Source organism: Miniopterus schreibersii (assembly GCF_964146895.1).
Source record: "Miniopterus schreibersii genome assembly, chromosome: 12".
NCBI classification, from domain to species: domain Eukaryota; kingdom Metazoa; phylum Chordata; class Mammalia; order Chiroptera; family Miniopteridae; genus Miniopterus; species Miniopterus schreibersii.
This window is the reverse complement of record NC_138112.1, coordinates 47,120,466-47,139,625: the sequence shown is the minus strand read 5'-3', so window position 1 is coordinate 47,139,625 and position 19,160 is coordinate 47,120,466. Positions and strand designations below refer to the sequence as shown.

General features: G+C 51.5%; 2 protein-coding genes across 5 annotated transcripts in view; both read left to right on the top strand.

Annotated features, from left to right (window-relative positions):
- Positions 1-4,987, top strand: part of USH1C (USH1 protein network component harmonin) — a gene marked incomplete at its 3' end in the record, with an annotated part of 44,555 nt that extends 39,568 nt beyond the window's left edge. For 2 of the 4 annotated variants that reach the window (XM_081155058.1, XM_081155056.1), the window contains 2 exons: positions 704-810; positions 2,193-2,252. In XM_081155058.1, coding sequence (XP_081011184.1) covers positions 704-810; positions 2,193-2,252 — 167 coding nt within the window. Of the gene's footprint in view, positions 1-703; positions 811-2,192; positions 2,253-3,175; positions 3,296-4,444 lie in introns of those variants that run through there. The other 2 variants (XM_081155055.1, XM_081155057.1) reach the window with 2 other exon arrangements.
- A 10,313-nt stretch (positions 4,988-15,300) lies between these two features.
- Positions 15,301-19,160, top strand: part of ABCC8 (ATP binding cassette subfamily C member 8) — a 62,611-nt gene continuing 58,751 nt past the window's right edge. The window contains exons 1-2 of the mRNA XM_081152762.1: positions 15,301-15,514; positions 16,739-16,880. Of these exons, the coding sequence (XP_081008888.1) occupies positions 15,367-15,514; positions 16,739-16,880 (290 nt within the window). The 5' untranslated portion in view covers positions 15,301-15,366. The remainder of the gene's footprint in view (positions 15,515-16,738; positions 16,881-19,160) is intronic.

Here is a 19,160-nt window from a genome sequence, read left to right as displayed (position 1 = left end):
GGTAGTCTGCCAAGGGCTGACAAAGGGGAGAGGGAAGCTGTGGGAGCTCTGAGGGGCCCCCTAACCCACCAAGGGAAAGGAAGCTGCTGGGAAGAGACCATCAGTCAATAAATAGATATATGATTACAAACTGTGAACTATGCTATGCAGGAAAAGACCAGGATACTGTGAGAAACTAAAAAGAGAGAGTGGGGGTCAGAGAAGACCTCTTTGAGGAGGAGACATTTCATCTCAGATGTAGATGAGAAGAAAGAGAGAGGGGGCCAGGGTTTCAGGTGGAAAAGCATGTGAGGCAGGAAAGAGCTCGGCCAGCTCAGGGGCCTGAAGCGACCAGCAGGGCTGGAGCAGAGAGGGATGGCTTGCAGAACTAGCTCATGTTTCTGGTAACTTCCCTGGGGATATAGGTCTGCCTCCTTCTGAAATAGCAGAGACCCGTAGAAAAGCTGGGGTGACAAAGATTTATCACTGGTATCCCTATCTACAGAGCAGGGTGAGGACATGTGGATGGTGTGGGAAGGAAGTGCCCTTTGAGTAGCCTGGTGGTTTGTTCCCCTCATGCTTTCTGAGCCCATGTGAGCTTTCAGAAGCCAGGAGTCAGGCTTCTGCAGCTCTATAGTGACCCCCCCACCCCCCCTTAGCCAATCCCTAGGCCAGGCACATGTCACATATGGCCCAGTTGCCAATCAGTCTCATCTTCCTGCAGGCGGTATTGTGAAAGGAGATGAGGTCATGGCAATCAATGGCAAAATCGTGACAGACTACACCCTGGCTGAGGCTGAGGCTGCCCTGCAGAAGGCCTGGAATCAAGGGGTAAGAGTGAACCTCCTCCCTACCTCCCTCCTTTGCCTGCTTGCCTCAAACCCTGGCCTCTGCAGCCAGGCCTTATAGGGTAGAGGGAGCAGAGTGCCTCATCTCAGGTGGGCATCCAGGGTCCAGGCAACTCTTGAGTGATGCCCACATACCCCATCCAGCTGATGATTTCAATCTGACAATGTGGGATTCAGAAAAATAAATGTCAGTTCCTGATCTTTAATCCAAAAGGCAGGTGACACAAATACAGACTCCAGAAGACCAGGCAACCCACCCAAGAAAAAAACTTAAGGTCTTCTCTAAGTGCACACTGACCAGGAATCAAGAGAGTGCCTGAGGCTATCAGAAAATATTAACAGAAGTAGAGGACCCAGAATGGAGGAGGGGCTGATGGTAACCTGCTCTGTGCTCATTAGACACCCACCTGGGTCAGAGTCACCACATAAGGTCTCCCGGGCTGTGCACTGCACAACTCGAGGGGGTGCCCTCCTACCGGCTACAGTGTGAATGGTGCCCGCTCATGTTGTGCAATGCACAACCTGTGCAACTGTATGCAGGCAGCCGAGCCTGGGGTATTAAGTTCAGAGCCGAGGAAGCTGACCAGATGGGACTGGGACCCACATGAAGGGATGTGGAGAAGAGAAGACTTACGGGTAACATGATGACTGTCTTTGATTATCTGAAGGGCTGCATTAGGGTAGAGGGAGCAGAAGTGTTCTTTGTGGTTCTTAGAACAGAACTGGACTGGATAGAGGGAGGTCCTGGGAAGAAATTTCAGTTCAATATTAGGAGCTATTGCATGGTATAGGGGCCTAGTGATAATTCACATACCTTTTATTGAATATACCCAAGCCAAAGATGGGCACTGATGGATAAGCCAAGGATGGCAGTGATCCATTGAGGGGGTTCATGTGTTGGGATCAGGAAGCTAAGCCAGAAATTCCCTAATTGGCTATGCATCACAATAACCAAGGGACCTTGTTAAAAATGCTGTTTCCCAGGACCTACCCCAGATCTCCCGGGGCCAAGTCCATGAGTCTAGAGTTTTAAGAAATTCCGTCCACGATCCCAAGGTTGCTGCCTGGGCCTGGTCCACAGATCAGCATTTGGGAACTTGGTGTCATTCAAGGGCCTGGCAACCCTGGCCTCTGTGGTTTTGAAGCCTCAGAGACTGGAAGCTTCCCCAGACCATGGGACTGCACAGTGAGGCCCATCCCCACCAGGAGGTCCTCCAGCCCCACCTGGGCACACCTTCCCATGGGAAGAAGGTCCTAGCCAGTTGACCCTGGGCTGCGGTGCCCAGGAATGGGAACAGAGTGTCAAACGCAGACCCACCATCAATCCCTGAGCATGCCCCTGAATCACACACCTTCTCCCCACAGGACTGGATCGACCTTGTTATTGCTGCCTGCCCCCCAAAAGAATATGATGACGAGTTGTAAGTGTGGGGGGAAGCCTGGCCCACTGCCGCCTCTGTCTCCTTCTCCAGAACCTTGGCTGCCTTCTGCCAGCCCACTCCCAACCTCCATCCAGCCTGGAGGAATGGCTAGAAAGCACCCGAGCTAGAGAAAGCCTAGAACTAAGTCACTGTCCTCAAGCATTATCAGAGCTGCCTCCAAGATGATCTTGCCCAAATTCTTCTTTACATGTGGACAGCTAAGGCCCAGAGAGGTTCAGGTCTCAGACCAAGTGAATGATGAAGTTGGTACAAAGCCTTAGGACTTCTAATTCCCCACTCAGAACTTCACCCCCTGCACCACCATCAGCTAGGTTAAAGATGTCTGTCTTTTATTCTCTGGAAGGTCTGCCTGATAGGTAACTGCTTTCCTTCTTGCTGAGTCTTCAAGCTGCCAGGAGCACAGGCTTTGGCCCCACTTGCAGGATCTCCAAAGAGCCTTGGCCCAGTGTCCGTCCTTTCTCTGCAGTTCCCTATGTGCCTGTTTCTCTCTGTTTCGTTCCTGTCCCTGTGCCTGTGTGGGTCTCTATCTCCTCCTCTCTCTGTCTCCCCCCATCCTTCCTGTCACTTTCTGTCTCCCGCCTGCCCCTCTTTTTCCCCTTCCTCTCTTCTCTCTCTTCATCACCCTCCCTCTTCTTTCTTACCCTCTCCTTTGCTGGCTCCCCTTATCCTGGCTCTGAGTCTCTGCATTCATTTTTATCTCTGTCTTTCTCTGTCTCCATCTTTATCTCTCTCTCTCTGCCTCTCTGCTGAGTTCTGCGTATGTCTTAGAGAAATCAAGGTCCTGTAGCAACTAATTCTGGAACCAGGGCCTAGGCAGGAGCCAAGCGAAGGGAGAGGTCCGGTGGAGCTCTGCCTGGGAATAACTGAGCCCTGTTTTGTGTTTCCTGCTCCGCTCTGCGTATGTAGCTCTTCTCTTCCCTCCTCTGCAGCCGAAAACTCCCAGCCGGTCCGAAAGCTCCTTGAAGACCGTGCTCCCGTGCTTAGACACGGGTTCTTCCTGCAGCTGGAGCCTGGCAGCCCCCCACGGTGAATAGGCAGGCGGGCTGCAGGGCCCCGTCTGTCCGCGCTGCGTGCAGTGGCCGTCTGCTGCCCATGCCGTCGGCAGGTTCTTTGGACTGGTGTCTGGAGGGGCGCACGAGGCACCCTCCCTGAAGTGCCACCCAGGCCTGCTGTTGGCCACACTGGGATTGTGTTGGACTCAAAGGCCCTCCCGCTCAGGGGAGCTGAGCAGAGCCCGCTTTGTAGCATGCTTAGGACCTGGGCATCCTGACTCACCACAGCCCTTGGGACCTGCCACGGGTCCCCTGCAGCACCCCAGTGAGCAGGATGGAGCAGTGAGCACCATTCTCTGCTGGACACAGACAGTGCTTCAAACCAGGCATGACGGGCTGCCCAAAGGAAGCGCAGCCTGGATTTCCCCTTCCTTGGGGGCGCCACTTTCTGGGAGCCCTGCACCACCACGCCCGTGCTTGGGCAGAGCCAGGGCAATTAAAAGGCAATTAAGGCTGGTCCAAAGAACCAGGGTTGGCCTATTGGGGTTGTTCATGTCCTGTTGTGACCTGTCGTGGCCTGAGCCCTGCTCAGACCAAGCTGTCCTCCGTGCCTTCTCTCTCCCGTGACTCCGGATTCTTATCTGTGGGACACTGTGGAGCCCAGCTTTGGGATGTGTTTCCCACCCTGTGACAGGGCTGTGCCCATGGACAGAGCTGGCAGGTGGCTGTGAAACTGGTGTTTGGTGTGGTCTAAAGCCCACAGCTGGCAGCATCTAGGGCTGCCCCAGGCCTGGACTTATGACTTTTCTGTTACAAGTTTCTCAAAACATAAGGGCCTTATGCTCTCAGACCACTGGCCTGCTATGCCGTGGTTTCTGGGATGGCTTCAGTAGCCCTATGTTTTCTGTCACTTGTCATCTGCTCTTTGTGAGGGAGCCCAGCCCCTCTGCTTTCTGGTTCCCTCCTACCTCATCTCAGGTTTCCCTCCTGCTTTCTCCCTGGCCTCCTGTGTGCTGTGGCTATGGCTGGTGTGTAGCTCCTCGGGGCCCACACCAAGAGGGGCTGCCAGAGGGTGCAGGACCTTGTACCACTGAGGAGTCCTCCCTGTTGTCAGGCTCTTCCCGGGGCTGAGTGTGCACCCACAAGGCCTGCACCCTCCTGGTCTGTTTCATCTTCCCCACAGGACCTTCTTTTGAAGTCCAGAAGGAGAAACCAAATTCACCCCTAGAAGCCAGTGAGCCCTGGACCCAGCCTTCTGAACACAAAGCCTGGAACCAGCCTTGAGAGACACCAGCCTGCAGAAACCCTGGAAACACACAGCCAGCACCCAGAGGTTTCAGACTCCCGTTGGCCCTGTAGAAGTGCTGCGTAAGGAGCACCTCTGGCCATTCCTTCGAAGGCCAATATGGAGGGAGAGAGCAGCCAACTGTTCTGAAAAGGGCCCCTGGGAACCAAACTCTCATGTCTTCTCTCCGGCCCTGTGAATTTGGTCTCTCCCAGCCCTGGGAGACTCCTCCCTTGAAATCCAATAGGACCTGACTCTTAGGTCTCTCTCCACCCCTCTGCTCTCACTCCTGCTGTCATTGCTGCTAAGATTGCTGCCACAAACCTTACTCTGAACTCATCAATAAAATAAACAGATTTCTTTTCCAGCTCACAGGAGAGAGTGTGGATTTGGGCAGTAGATTTGAGACTGTCAAATAAAAACCATAAGCTTTTGGCTCCTAGTCAAGAGTGAGAAACAGAACCCAGTGCTGGGATTTGGGTCTGACATGAAGGACATGATCAAATGGCCAGGGGCTGGCTTGAAGCCAAGGCTGGGGCAGCAGGAGATGGGCTGAGCTGGACTGCCACTTCTCAGCAGAAAGGTGGCAGGAAATGAGGCCATTGTGGTAGGGATTTTGCTCAATTCCAGAAAACATAGCTGAAGGCAGGAGCCCCAGATGGTCACCTCAAGCTGTGGGGTGCCCCAGCATGGCTACAGCAGCTTCCCCTGAGGTCACCAAGGCAGGATGTGAGTGAGGGAGGTGTAGAGGTCCACTCCATCCATGAAATTACATCCAGCAGAACCTCATGGAAGGAGCCAAGGAGGCAGGGTTGCCAGGGAGTAAGCTGAGGCCCTCCTGGTTACAGGGCCCACAGACGTTCTCAGGCTAGCTCCAGGGAAGAGAGTGGGGTCATGTCAATATGGGCCTCTCATGGAAAGCCAAGCCAAGGAGACATGGTGTCCCCAGGCCTCCTGAGAATTAGAAGTGGAAAGTGGTTCTGATTTACTGTGTCTCAGAGGAGCAGCTCTGTCTGTTTAGGCCTCTGTCTCTGCCACCAGCTTCCTCTGCCTCCCCAGGGCTCAGCTTGAACATGGCCATCATAATCTCCTTCCTAACTCTAGGTGACCTTTCAGCTATAGCTCCATCACCACCACCTGGCTCAGTTTCCATTTTCCAATTCCCAATTCCTAAGGCAGAATATGTTTGGGCCAACTCACCTGAGTGGGCAGCCCTGGGGTCAGGGGCCATTCCTAGGTCCAATCAGCTGTGGCCAAAAGGTGGGGTCACGTCCCACCCAACATGGCTGCTGAGGCAGTAGGGATTGTGGGCAGCAAGTCATGATTAATGGGAAGGGCAGGGGAAGAAAGAGAGAGAAAATCTACTGGACTTTCTGATCCCAGTGCAGACAAAGCCACAATGACCTTCTAAAGGCTGGCTCCCAGAGACAGCAGCCATGCTGAGGAATTCTCTGTGTTTTCTCATCTAGCTCCTAATTTGGCTGTGGAGACAATTCCAAAACAAAGGTAAAAGGAGGGTGGGGCTCATATTTGCTGCTACCTACTGTGTGCTAGACCTGGGCTGAACCCTGGTGCCTGCCATCTCAAACTGCAATGACTGGGATTGACGCATGGCCGCCCAAGGAGCCTCGTGATAACAGCCAACACTTAGCATTCACTACATGCCAGGTACTGTTCTAAGCACTAAGCTCCCCTTCTCCCCTCAACAACTCTACAAAGTAGGTACTACTCTCATCACCATCCCCATTTTGTTAGAGAAGATTGGGGTACAAAGAGATAGGTGACTTTCACTAGGTCACATGAGAAAGTAGTGGAGCTGGCATTTGAAGCGCAGGCACTCTGGCTCCAGAGACCGCACCCTTCTCACTACATGCTGTCTGTATAGGGCAGGGCAGGCCTCACTGGAATGTCTCAGGTTCCAGACCTCTGGCAGAACAATTTTCCCCGTAGTTGAAGAACAACTAACATTCTTCTGCTCGGCGATGGTACCTGCTCTTGGGATTCACAAGCACTGCAGCTGAGGCCTTCTGCTTGTGGATGCTGAGAATTTCACCGTTTGAAGTTATCTACAGCTATTCTTAGTTCTTGGCACCTCAGAGTGAATGAGTTTATCAGTGCTGATAAATGAGACAATAAAGAGGGCTTGGAGCCCCTGGTTAGAGCAGAGGGGCAGGGAAAGTGTGCCCCTGCTCAGGGTGGGAAGAGGGAATAGGGGAGGCTGGGATGTGGGTGACATAAGTCCTGAGCCATGACGTTGCCTAGCGCTGGCAGGGTGTGTGGCCTGCAATGGGCTTCAGCTTTTTTTTTTTATGAAGCCTGACTGCCTCTTCACTAGCATCAAGGACATCAATTCTCATGTATTGGACAGTTGTCCCGTGTTGAACCCAAGGTACACAGCTCTCCCCAGCAGACATTGGCAATAACCAGGTAAGAAGTGGAACAGCCTAGAGAATGTGTATCGAGGGCCTAAAGCAGTTTTTGACCTTCGGTGGGGACCTTCAGAGGCACTGCTGAGACGAGAGTCCACTAGGGGCACTGGGCCAGACCTGGGAATCCACTTCAGTGCCAAAACTGAGTATTCAGGACTAAGACCCATCCAGGCAAAGGGCTGCCCATGCACCACCCACTGGCTCCCACACGCGTGGCAGACATCCCTGCTTTAATCTCAGAGCTCTCTCTAACCAGCCAAACAGGTGGCCACTAACTACTGATCAAACCTGCCCCACAAGATGAGCCCTACTTGATACCTTTGAACTGAACTCCCATCCTTGGGTATTCAGGAAAATTGAGGCCAAGGAGGGGGTGACTTATCCAGTGTCCCCCTAACTTGGTGGCAGAGCTACCATTTCTATTGCACTGTGGAAACAAAACCGAAAAAGGCTGGGAATTCAAGGTGCCCTTTGACTCTGAACTTTTAGCATTTTATCTCATTGAACTTGTTTCCCATAGCTAGTCCCTGGGTTTGCTGAGTTGGCCTTGAGCCTCTCACCTCTGCATCTGGAAGTCAGAGTGCAAGGGCTGGGCATACGGTCTCCCTGCTTCAGAGACACCCCTCTAGGCCTGCGTGGGGCTAGGAAGCTGGTTTTCATCCAATTCCAACCTAATTCCCAAGCCTGAGATTTGGATAAAAATCTGTTTTCAGAGCTGAAAGCCCTTTTCTCTCCTGCCCTTGCAGTGATCCTTCCCAAGTCCCTGGGGCCCAGGCTGGCCATGCTCTGTGAGAACTGGAAGGCCAGGCACAGCCCCCTGGGAAAGGCAGGTGGGGGCTGACACAGGGAGAGGGCAGAGGGCCAGAGGCCCTGCCACAGCTGTCCTCCTGGGGCCTGGAGGTTGCAGCCCAGGAGCCCACTCACTGGCCTTGGCAGGAGTAAGGTTGCTAACTACTAGGTATTTACTGTGTGTCAAGCACTGTGCTGAGCCTTAAACATGTAGTGACATTTAATCATTTCAAGACATTACTAAGAGAGAGACAATGATGTTATGTTCATCGAGGAAACTGATGCACCAAGACTTAAGTAAATGCCTGAGTTAAATAGACAGTACGTGGAAGAGCCAGGACGTAGACCCAGGCAGGGTGGCTCCAAGAATCCACAGCATAACCCCCATGCTATGCTGCTTCAAGCAGATGAGAAAGAAACAGCATGTGGACTATGCTTTCAGGAGCAGCAGGGAAAACTCCAGCCATAAAACACCTTCTCTCTGCACCTATCTTCTCTCTGCTCCATTGTGTCCTTCATGCTACAGAGTAAAGCAGCCACCACCTGGCTCTCCTTAAAACTCTTCAACGCCTCCCATGCTGTCCTCACGACAAAGTCCAAACCCTCAGCCTGACATATAAAGTCCACCACCTGACCAGTGGAGGCATTTGATTTGGATTCTCCAGCCCCAATGGAAAAAGGGATGCTTTTCTCCAAACCATGGGGCTCACTCTTCCTGACAAAACTCCAAGTTCTGTCCTTCGCCCAAGCCCCAGACCACCCACTTCATTAATTAATTATCTTCTCAAGAGCAGACTGGCTATTCAAAAGCTTGATATTGGATATAATTACCTATTTGAATTTTTATTGTACTCATTTTATCTAAAAATAGACGTTGAACTCTACATGGGCATCAGGGGAGTACTTCAGGAATGTTTCCTTCAAACAGGTAAATGTTAGGTAGTGGCTATGAGTCTCCCACTGTCTCTGTCTCTCTCACCCCCAATTATCCCTCCCTCCCTTCCTTCCAGATTTCAGCTTACTTGGGTGGAGAGGTCTTTCTTTGCCCAAGCACCAAAGGGGTCTCCCTCCCTCCTCCCCCTTGGAATCATAGTCGCAGGCTACCCACACTTATCCCCATTTATGCACCGAGTTTGCACCAGTGCGCAAGGGAGTCAGCTAAATGCGTTTCGTATAGGCGCGTATACTCAAGCAGCAAGTCTAAATAAGGACCTGGGCTTGCTCTGCAGACACCACTTCCAGACAAGGCCACCCCCCTTGCTCCCACTCTCTTTTTGCCTTCCTCATTTACCCCGCCCCTGCCCCAGCCAACCGGTTTCTCAAGAGGAAGCTCCCAGGCTCTGCTACTTAGTTTGCTGGGGGACCTTGGGCAAGTGAGTTTTCCTCTCTGCCTTATGCCACCTGTCGTAAAGGGAGATGACAGTCTAGCCAGATAATGCAACAAAGGGCTTGGAACTTTGGTCTTGTCCACTTATGTTTTAGATAGGAGCTCAATTAATTACTGAAAATCAGTAAGTGTTGCAGCATTATTTACAATAGTCAAGACATGGAAACAACCTAAGTGTCCACCGATGCATGAGTGGGTAGGAAAATGTGTAATGAAGTGGAATAGTATTCAGCTATAAAAAGAAGGAAATCCTGCTATTTGCGACAACGTGGATGAACCCTGAGGGCACTATGCTAAGTGAAATAAGTCAGACAGAGACAGATGCCATATAGTCTCATGTGGAATCTAAAACAGCCAAAGTCATAGAAACAGAGAGCAAACTGGTGGTTGCCTGAGGCAGGAGGATGGGGGGCTTAGAGGGGGAGTCGAGAAGGGAAATGGGTAAAGGGAGTAGAAAGATATAAACTTTCAGTTATAAGATAAATAAGTTCTGGGGATATTATGTGCAGCATGGTGAATATAGTTAAGAATACTTTATTGTATATTTGAAAGTTGCTAAAAGAGTAGATCTTAAAAGTTCTGATGACAAGAAAAAAATTGTAAATAGGTGAGGTGATGGATGTAACTAAACTTATTGTGGCGATCATTTCCCAATACACACACATATCAAAGCATTATGTTGTACATCTTAAACTTATACAATGCTATATGTCAGTTATATCTCAATAAAACCGGACAAAAATCAATAAATGCCTTAGGATTTCAGGCAAGAAGCCCTCAGCTGATCTGGAAATAAAAAGCCTGACATGAGGTGAACTGTGAGCCAGGCTTTCTCACTCACATGATCCAGGAGGGAGGGACCCTTCTTCCTCCTTTGTGGTATAGGATCAGGGAGATTGACCTGCCCAAGGTCATGGCTGGTCGGCTCGTCGGGTAGTTCTGGGACCTAAAGTTCCCCGGCATAGAGTGTGGGTCCAGGCAGCCTCTGCTCAGGGGACAGGAACTGGGGGCAAAGGCAGGTTTTTCAGGAGCACCCTATCTTCCCTGGCCTCAGCCCCAGCTCTGGCAGGGCCCTCCAGGCCCAGACAGCTGAGACAGCTGTCAGCAGTCAGGCTGTGCCAGAGAGAGGCATGCTCTTTAGCTGAGCCCACATGGAGGTTCTCCTGCAGTGTAGGCCCAGGTGGGGAAAGGGGTAGGTCAGCACACCTAAGGGGATCCCACAGTGCTGGGCCAGATCATGAATGGTTCCTATACAGTTCACATTTCCCTCTGTCGCTAATGGGAGTTCTTTCCAAAGCAAATCACCACAGGGTAATTTGTGTGGCTGCTTTACCCACAGTGTGAGGCCCCTATCAGCAGAGCTTCCTCACTCAAGTACTCCCATCTGGCCTCCTAGCTGATGCCAGTGTCAGATGCTGTGACTTGGACTTTCAAAATGCACAGATATGCACGTTTCCCCAAAGGTCTGTTCTTCAGGGCCTGCACTCCCTTCTCAGCCTTCTCAGGAGTGTCTCGGAGGCAGAAAAGTCCTCAGTATGCCCAGCATCCCTTTGGGAAGGGTTAACAGCACAGGCTTTGGAGCCAGGCCTAACTGGCTTTGAATCCTTTCTCTACCCATTCCCAGCTGTGTGACCTTGGGAGATCTAACTCCTCTGAGCCTCAGTTTTCTCTAATAGTAACCACTCAGCAGTTACTCTGAGGTTCAAAACAGGGAAAGTGTGTTGCACATACTAAGCATTCAACAAATGTTGGTGAAACAAAAGGGAGAAAATCTCTTCCCACTCCCCCATTTATCTGTCCAGGAAGAGAGCAGATTTGAGGATGGTCAGCAGCTTGGGAAGGAAACAGACATGCTTGAGAAACCCTGAGTGCCTATGCAAACTGGATGCAAATGCTGAATAGCTCTGGGGAATAAAGGGCATGTTTTTAAAAAGAGGCTGTATGGAAGCAAGGAAGTGGAGATACATAATAACACATGAGGGAGAAGGCCATTGAGGGTAGAGAAATGGGGGGATTTTACTAAGTTTCTGCTGTGATGTGTGAAAATTACAACCTTCCACCTCCCCTTGAAGAGTTCAGCAAAGCCTCTGTTTTTCATTGATGGACTGGGGAGCTGGATCTTTTGGGGATGAAACGGGAGGCTGCGTGGCCTCAAGTGTGTAGAGCATCCAGGTCATGCATGGAATCGCCTTCTGAGTTATGTTATTGCAGTAAGAATGATCTTGGACCAAAACTTAAATGAGCAGGAACAAGCACTTTAATTTCTTTTTTTTTTTTTTTTAAGAACTTTAATTTCTATTTCAAGCCCCCATTCCACCACACTGGCAGAAAACATTAACACTGGGCTTTCTGGAAGTTCTTTCCCTACCTCCCCAGTTATGTGGTGCCAGGATACTGGAAAGGTGCATCTTGTTCCTACATCATCCACCAATGCAAGTATGGCAGAGAGTCCCTTGCCTCTGCCAGTCTGGTGGCCCTGCCTTGGGGTAAGGAAACCTTTCTTCAAAATAGCCCGTGTGTGGATTTTCTGGCACAATGTACAGCTTTTTGCTTGCTGGGTGACTATCCCTGGCCTCCCACCCCACCCCACCTCCCCACACATACACACACAGCAGGCTGGCAGGGAGGCTGGGCGCAGGTCCCTGCTCTCAACACCTTCTCCTCCCTGCCTCCTGGCATAGGCAGGACGGACATGAAAGGGAAAATCACTCTTCCCTCCCGATTCCAGCCGTGACATTTTGTCTATAACTCAATCCACTTCTTTAGTGGCTTAATAGTCTTCTAAGTCCCCCCAAGGACACACTTTGAAACAGCAATTGTCGGCTTTCTACCTGACCATAGCTTCAATCAGCTGCCTGAAAGAGGGATGAGGGGAGGGGAGGAGACAGCTTTTCTGAGTACAGATGGACCTACTTTATTCTCTGTATTTATTGCACAGTATTCCACAGTATGGATAATATCATGATTTTTTGTTTTTGTTTTTAACTAGCCCACTACTGATTGGGGTTACTAAAAGAGTTAATTTCTTGGAATATCACCCCACCCTATCATGTCATCAGTATCATCCGAATGACCTTCTCAGACTTAATCACTGACACACACCTGATCAGCCAGAGACAGGGCACTCAAGCCCAAACATCAGAGCTGGAAGAGACTTTTATGAAGCTCTGCACCCCCCCACCGCCTGACAAAGGACGGGAGGGGCCCTGCCTTAGGCCACACCCACCCAGTGGGCCAGTGAGTGAGGAGAATCCGGCTCCCAGAAACCCGGGTCGGGTTTTCCATCCTGCAGGGAGGAAGGCTGGGAATTCTCCAGGGGAATAAATACCCCTGCTCTGAGCAAGCTCCTTGAGCCTGCCCTTCCTCCAGCAGGCTGTGTTCAGAAGCTAGAAGGCGTCGCTGGAGGTGGGAAAACATGAGACCCAGCGCCTCCCCATAGAGACATTTGGAGCTCCATGTCTATTTCTGTTGTAGAAATAAATGGTTTCCTGCAGCACAGGTTGCTCCACATTCATGCCTGGGACATCTTTCCATGTCTATATATGTAACCCTACTTTATTCTTTGTACTTGCCTCACAGCATCCCCAGTATGAATAACACTACATTACTTGGTTTGTTTTGTCTTGTTTTACCCACCCCCTTACTGATGAGCATTTGGGTTGTTTCCAAGATTACAATCCACGCTAATGCCCCTTTATGCACCTGACTCCACACTTTCAAATAACTCTGCAGCCACACGGTGGGCAGTGTGATGGGCATCTTTACTATAAAGCTCAGTGTAGGGAAGAGTGACATTTTCCCACAGTCACACAGTGGTTTGTGCTAAAGATGACCAACACAGTGCCCCACTCCAGGCCCCAGACCTAATGTTCTCTTAGTCCCAGCTGAGGATCCCTTAATAGTCCTTTACACTTGGGTCCAGCTTGGGCTGGATTCGGCTTTTTGTTTATTTCAAATGGCCTGGAAGAGGCAAGTATGTGGGTTGTGCCAGGAACTGCATGCTGAGTGCCAAGGAAGGGATGAGCCACTAGGTAACCTTCAATGATTAGGGGGTCCCAGGGGATGAAGTAGACTGAACCATCTTCCTGGCTTACAGAGCATATTTAAATCCGTGATCTCATTTTAATCCTCTGGGGTCGGTATTACTATCTTCCCATTTAGAAAGGAGGAAAGTGAAGCACAGAACGGTGACTTGTCCAACACCGCACAACTAGTAGTGGCAGATGTTGGGGGCTTGTTATTTAAAAAATACATACACTGTTAATACTAAAAGGAAAAATACCATTGCAGAAAGTGTGAAAAACTGAAAGTGTAACTACAAAAACAAAATGGCAACACTGTAGAAAGTTTGGAAAAAAACTTGGATCTAAAAAAAATATATTGTTAGGTGATCGTCTCATCACTCTGAACCTCAGTTGTCTCATTTTTACAGAAAGAAAATGGTAACAGCAATCACAAGCACAGCAATGGCAGGTAACATAAAACTGCCCACTGCCCACCACCCTAATGCAATAGCCATTTGCAGGTCTGAGCTTCCCCCTCAGGCTTGCATTCAAACATCCATATTTAATATAGCTATAATCATAGGAAATACAATTTTGTTTCCTCCTTTCCCCCCAACATTATCTCATAAGCTTTGCTCACTTGGCTACATGGACTCAGCAGCTGCCTTTTCAGAGCCGGCATTCACCCAGATTAATTAACTCCTGCCGCTAGTGCTAAACATTTATCGCCACCAAATATTCGCTGTTTTGGCTGATGCTGCAGGCAGTATCTTTCAGCTTCAGAGAGATTCCCCAAAGTCAAAGACTGTCTGAGACCTTGGGACCCTGAGCGCCTGCCCTCCCCAGGCTATTCACCCAAACCCACCTGCCTTCTGCCCTGGTGCCTGGTCCTGCCCTGGTGGCTTCCAGGGCCTGAGGCAGAATTGAGACCTTGCCTGACAATGTCCTTACAAGGCTCGGAGCCTCAAAGCAGCTTCAGGACAGGCTCAGAGAAGCTCACAGGGAAAAGAGCTTCCCTTGGTGTCCCCTAGCTCCTCCTGAGAACTCAGGAAATTATTCTAAAAGCTAACCTACAATCCCGTTTGCTTTTCTTTCTTCATAAGACAAACTTTTTTGGCCATAAACCTGTGAGAATCTCTCTAAAACCTGCGGGAATACATAGCATTGTCTATAATTTTACCAGGTTCTTTAACTCCTTAAACCTGTCCGGATCAGATTAAGAATACAGCCTAGGGCGACTTTCTCTCTTTCCGTCCATCCTGACTGCCTCCAATTGCTTTCACTGTATACAACTCCACCAGCAGCTTCTTTTTCAGCTTTGGGCCAGGGTCCAATGTACCCATTCACCTGCCAGTCGCTGGGAGGTTTCAGTGTATTAGATGTGTGCCTTAGGAAGATGGGGAGGTGCGGTGGGAATCTGAAGAGCTGAGTTCAAATTATGCTTCCCCACTTGTTGGCAGTGAAACCTTCGGTTACTCATGTAACCTCCCTGAACCTCAGTTTTCTCATCAGAAAAGGGGTTGTGGGAGGTGAGATTACAACTTGTACTTAGCAAAAGTGTTGGGAGATCCTGTTTGTGAAAGCGCTGGATACACCATTAAGCACCCATGAGTGCCCCGCGTCTGGGACCCCTTTTAAAAATATTCCAAGCCCCCCACCCCAACCCAGGTAATGTTCACTGCTTTTCTTTTCCGTATGGGGTAGGGACTTGCGTCACTCTGTCCCCGCAAGGACCCTCCGATCTAACTACACCTGCTGGCGCCCTGCGCAGGTGAGCTCCCACTCAAGACCCCGAACGCTCCCACTCGAGACCCACGCGGACCCTCCGCCTCGCTTCTGCACGCCCCACTCTTCCACCCAGACTTGAGCTTGCCCACCCACCCGAGCTGCGGGCCCCCTCGCCAAGCGCACGCGCGGGGGGCGCTCACAGGGCGTCCCCGGGCACTTCTGGGCGCGCCGCGCGGCCGCAGCGGCTGAACCGCGGGCCCAGCCTGGCCCGGCCGGTCGGGCTCCCGGCCGCCCCCGGGGCCCCGCGGAGAGCGGAGCAGCGCGAGCGAGGTTGCGGGGAGCGGGAGAGCGGCGGGGCGGGGCGGGGCCCGCGGGTGGGGGGCGGGGGCCTGGCGGCCGGGCCGGGCAGCTGAGCCGCCGGGGACACAGGCGCGGAGGCGCGTGGAGCCAGCCGCAGCGGAGCCCGCGCCCGCCCGCGCCGCCATGCCCCTGGCCTTCTGCGGCAGCGAGAACCACTCGGCTGCCTACCGGGTGGACCAGGGCGTCCTCAACAACGGCTGCTTCGTGGACGCGCTCAACGTGGTGCCGCACGTCTTCCTGCTCTTCATCACCTTCCCCATCCTCTTCATCGGTGAGCGCGCGTGGGCGGCGGGGGGGCGCGGGGAGGGGGGAGGAGCAGGGGACGCCGCGCTCCGCACCTGGCCCCTTCCCGCCCCGCGACCGCCGCGGGTCCCCCTCCCGAGGTCCCGCACTCGCGCACCTGCAAGTCCCCTCACTCCCCGGGGCGCCCCCAAACCGGCCTCGAACGCGGCGGACGCTCCTGACCCAGGGGACTCCCAAGTTTTGCCACCTCAGAGCCCGAGATGCGATGGAGAAAAGGGAGAACAGAGGTTTCTGCACAAACTGGAAAGGTCTGGAGGGCTCTGGCTGCAGCGAGCCGGGTCACCCCTCCCCAAGGCACCCTCCCTGCCAGCCGCGGCTGGGCCCAGGAGAAGGGCAGCCTGCGCCTCGCAGGCGGGCTGGAGGCCCTGCAAACCCCTGTGCGTCTCTGACAGCCCCAAGGACCCACTGGGCCTGGACGGGGAGAGCCGAGGGAGAGCGAGGGGCTGGGATCGCCTCCCCTGCCGCCTCACCTGGGCGCGTTGTCTCCCGAGCGCAACTTCTCCGGCTCTGTGCCAAACAGCCCCTGACTTTGGACGCCAGAGGCCCCCAGCGCCCCTGCTTGAAAGCTCGCTGCAAAGTTGGGAGCCACTGCCCTGATAATCATGCTTGCCCATTCACAGGGTCCCCCTCATCCTTCCTCAAGACCTTGAATTTCCCAAGCTGGCCATCTTTGCCAACTCATAGGGTGTCCCCTGTCTCCCCAAAAAGTGTTAATTCACTCTAAGAAAAAAAAGCAAATCTTAAAATTAATATATAGCTTTTGAGAAGAAAGAAAATATTGTAACAAAATTAAAAAGAGCAGGATGCTGCAGAAGCAGAGCTGCTGGTTATTGACAAAAACAAACAGAAACAAGAAGGAAGCATATGCAACATATGCTCATATGTGTATAAAAAATTATACCAGCATTTACACTTCTGTTCTCAACCAAATGGTTTATTTATGTGATAACTTGTCATACAAAAGATCAGTACATAAAATGAGTACCTGCATAGGTGGGCCTGGGTGGGTCCAGGCATCATGTTTGCATATTTAGTTTGTGTGTTCTAGACTCCGGCATCCTCATGCACAGGTGTACAAAGGGGTACGCTCCTCACCCCCATGGTGGACCCAATGCCTGAGCACCTTCCTGGGGTTGGTGCACCTTCCTCCCTGTTCACCAGGCTTCCCACCTCTTCCTGGCTCTCCTTGCAGGATGGGGCAGCCAGAGCTCCAAGGTACACATCCACCACAGCACGTGGCTCCACTTCCCTGGGCACAACCTGCGCTGGATCCTGACCTTCATGCTGCTCTTTGTCCTGGTGTGTGAGATCGCGGAGGGCATCCTGTCTGATGGGTAAGTCACTCTGAGAACTCAGGAGAATGGATCTGCTCCAGGGTGTTTCCTGAAAGGCTCAGGGAGACCCCAGCTTACCTGTATCCCGTGAGCCAGTATCATTTGCTAATAAATCCAGCAACTGTTTATGCAACATGTCCCATGTGCCAGGCTCTCTGTGCCAGGCACTGAACACAAGTGAGCCCCAGTGCCTGCTCTCAGTGAAGTAGGGTGGAGGGAACCCAGGTGTGCATGCCACAACCCAGTGAAATAATCCTAGAGCCTATTAGAGTGCCCCAACTTCGTGGAAGATACCCAGCCTCTTCTACAAGCTGCTGGAGTTACCTTCTTGGGGGAAAAGCATTCTTGCTTAAGATCTTTCCTTGGTTTCCAATTGTATATAATGGCCCAGGTCCTCAGCCTGGCACCCATCGTCCTCACAGTCAGCTCTCCGTGCCTGTAGGAACAAACGCACCACCTAGAAAAGCGGGTAGGGTGGGAGAAGTGCACGAGGCTGAAGCATGAAGCCAGCAGGTGAGGGAGGGGAGCGATGGAGGCTGAGTGTGACGAGCTTGGCACTTTTAGGTGAGAACCCTAGGGGGTGTCCAGGCAGGTTTGGAACCAGGGAAAGCCTGGAGGTAGAAACTGCACTTAAGAAGTGATGGCAGTAGTCTAGGTGAGAAATGACAGCAGCTGAAAAGGGTGTGTCAGCAGTTGGGGATGTAGAAGAGGAGGAGGTGACTCAGCCCTGTCACTAAGGAAGAATAGAAAAGTAAGCAGGACTCGGCAACTGCCTGGGTGAGGGGTGTTGATGAGTAGGGGTATTTGGTTTAAATATCTGAGGTCCAACCCCTCTGAGATGGAATCAGACTGTGCCCAGACTCCACTTCTGCCAGCCCTGGCTCCTGCATCTGGATGGCAGGAGGATGGGACCCCCCACCTCCCCAAACACTCCCACCCTCAACGTCCCTGCAACCTGGCTTCGGCTGTAATCTCTGTAACTGCTTGCCTTGGAGTTCCTCCTGATTATCAAAGTCCCCAGACCAGCAAGAAGATCAGAATGCATACTGCCACATAACTAATAGGTGACAAGTCGCCAACACCGCTTTCAAAGCACACAAATGCTAGATAAGGGAGGGATGCCTTGTGAGCCTTCAGGCCAGAAATACTCACTGGGTTATAATTAGCGGTGACGGAGAGGAAGACACTCTGCCCATGGAGAAGGTAGGCCTGGGTCTTCTGCTAGCGCTTCTGCTATGTGCATACCAGCTGAGGGACTTTGGACACACCACCCAGTCTCTCATTATTATGAAACGGGCACCACAATCCCTGCCTTGCCTGCCTCACAGGGCCATGGAGGGTAAAATGAGAGCACAAACAAGGTGCCAAGCAAGGAGTGGCAGTGCCCTGGGCAGATAGCATATCCCCAGAATGTGGGAGACTAGAATGAATCAGGTGGAGAACGTCTGCTTTTGGCTGTCCAGCAGCTCCTCCTCTGTGGGCTAAACCTGTATCCCAAACCTCTCCAGCTCAGTGCAAACCGCCATCTCCTCCCCAGCAGGCAGGTCAGCTCCTGAACTGGGCACTTGCTGGTCTTTGCTGGCCTCCCCCTGTGACCCCAAACCCCTGAATAAGCAAGCTTGGGGGAAGAGCATTAGAAAGGAGCAGACAGGAGGAAAAGCCACAGTCCCTGCCCTGGGGCACCGCCAGTCTACCCTGGCCTGGGTTTGCAGACATGCCTGGAAGTCTAGGGAGCAGGTAGGGTGGGGGCTGGTTAAAGCAGTGGTCTTCAAACGTGACTTTAATTTAAGGTAAGCCTCATTTAGTGATTAATCGAAGCATCCTTAACCTGCAGGGCTTCCTGTCTTCCTTTGGGTATTATTTCTGTGTGTAATGGGTTCAGGACAACCAGAGAGAGCAATATGGGTTAATGAGGAAGCACTTTTAAAAATATATAAGTAGAATGTTTTCCGAGACCACCATACACTGCATAAAGCCCGTATGTAAAAAATTTTACCTAATTTCTTACATAATTTCATGTATATTATTCAGGAAAGCCTCTGAAACCTATTTTATAAAATCATGTCATGAATTTTTTTTTCAATTATGGTTATTCCTCATCTTATATCATCTTATAAAATGTTTATCATTTCCACCTTCTATTGCAAAAAAAAATTTATTTAAACTTAATGATGCAACATTTTAGATGTCACTTTAAAATTGTGTGAGAAAGTATATGGTTTTCCAAAATTATTTCAAGGAGTACAGAGGCAGGAGTTCTGAAGCCCCCTGGGCAGAGTG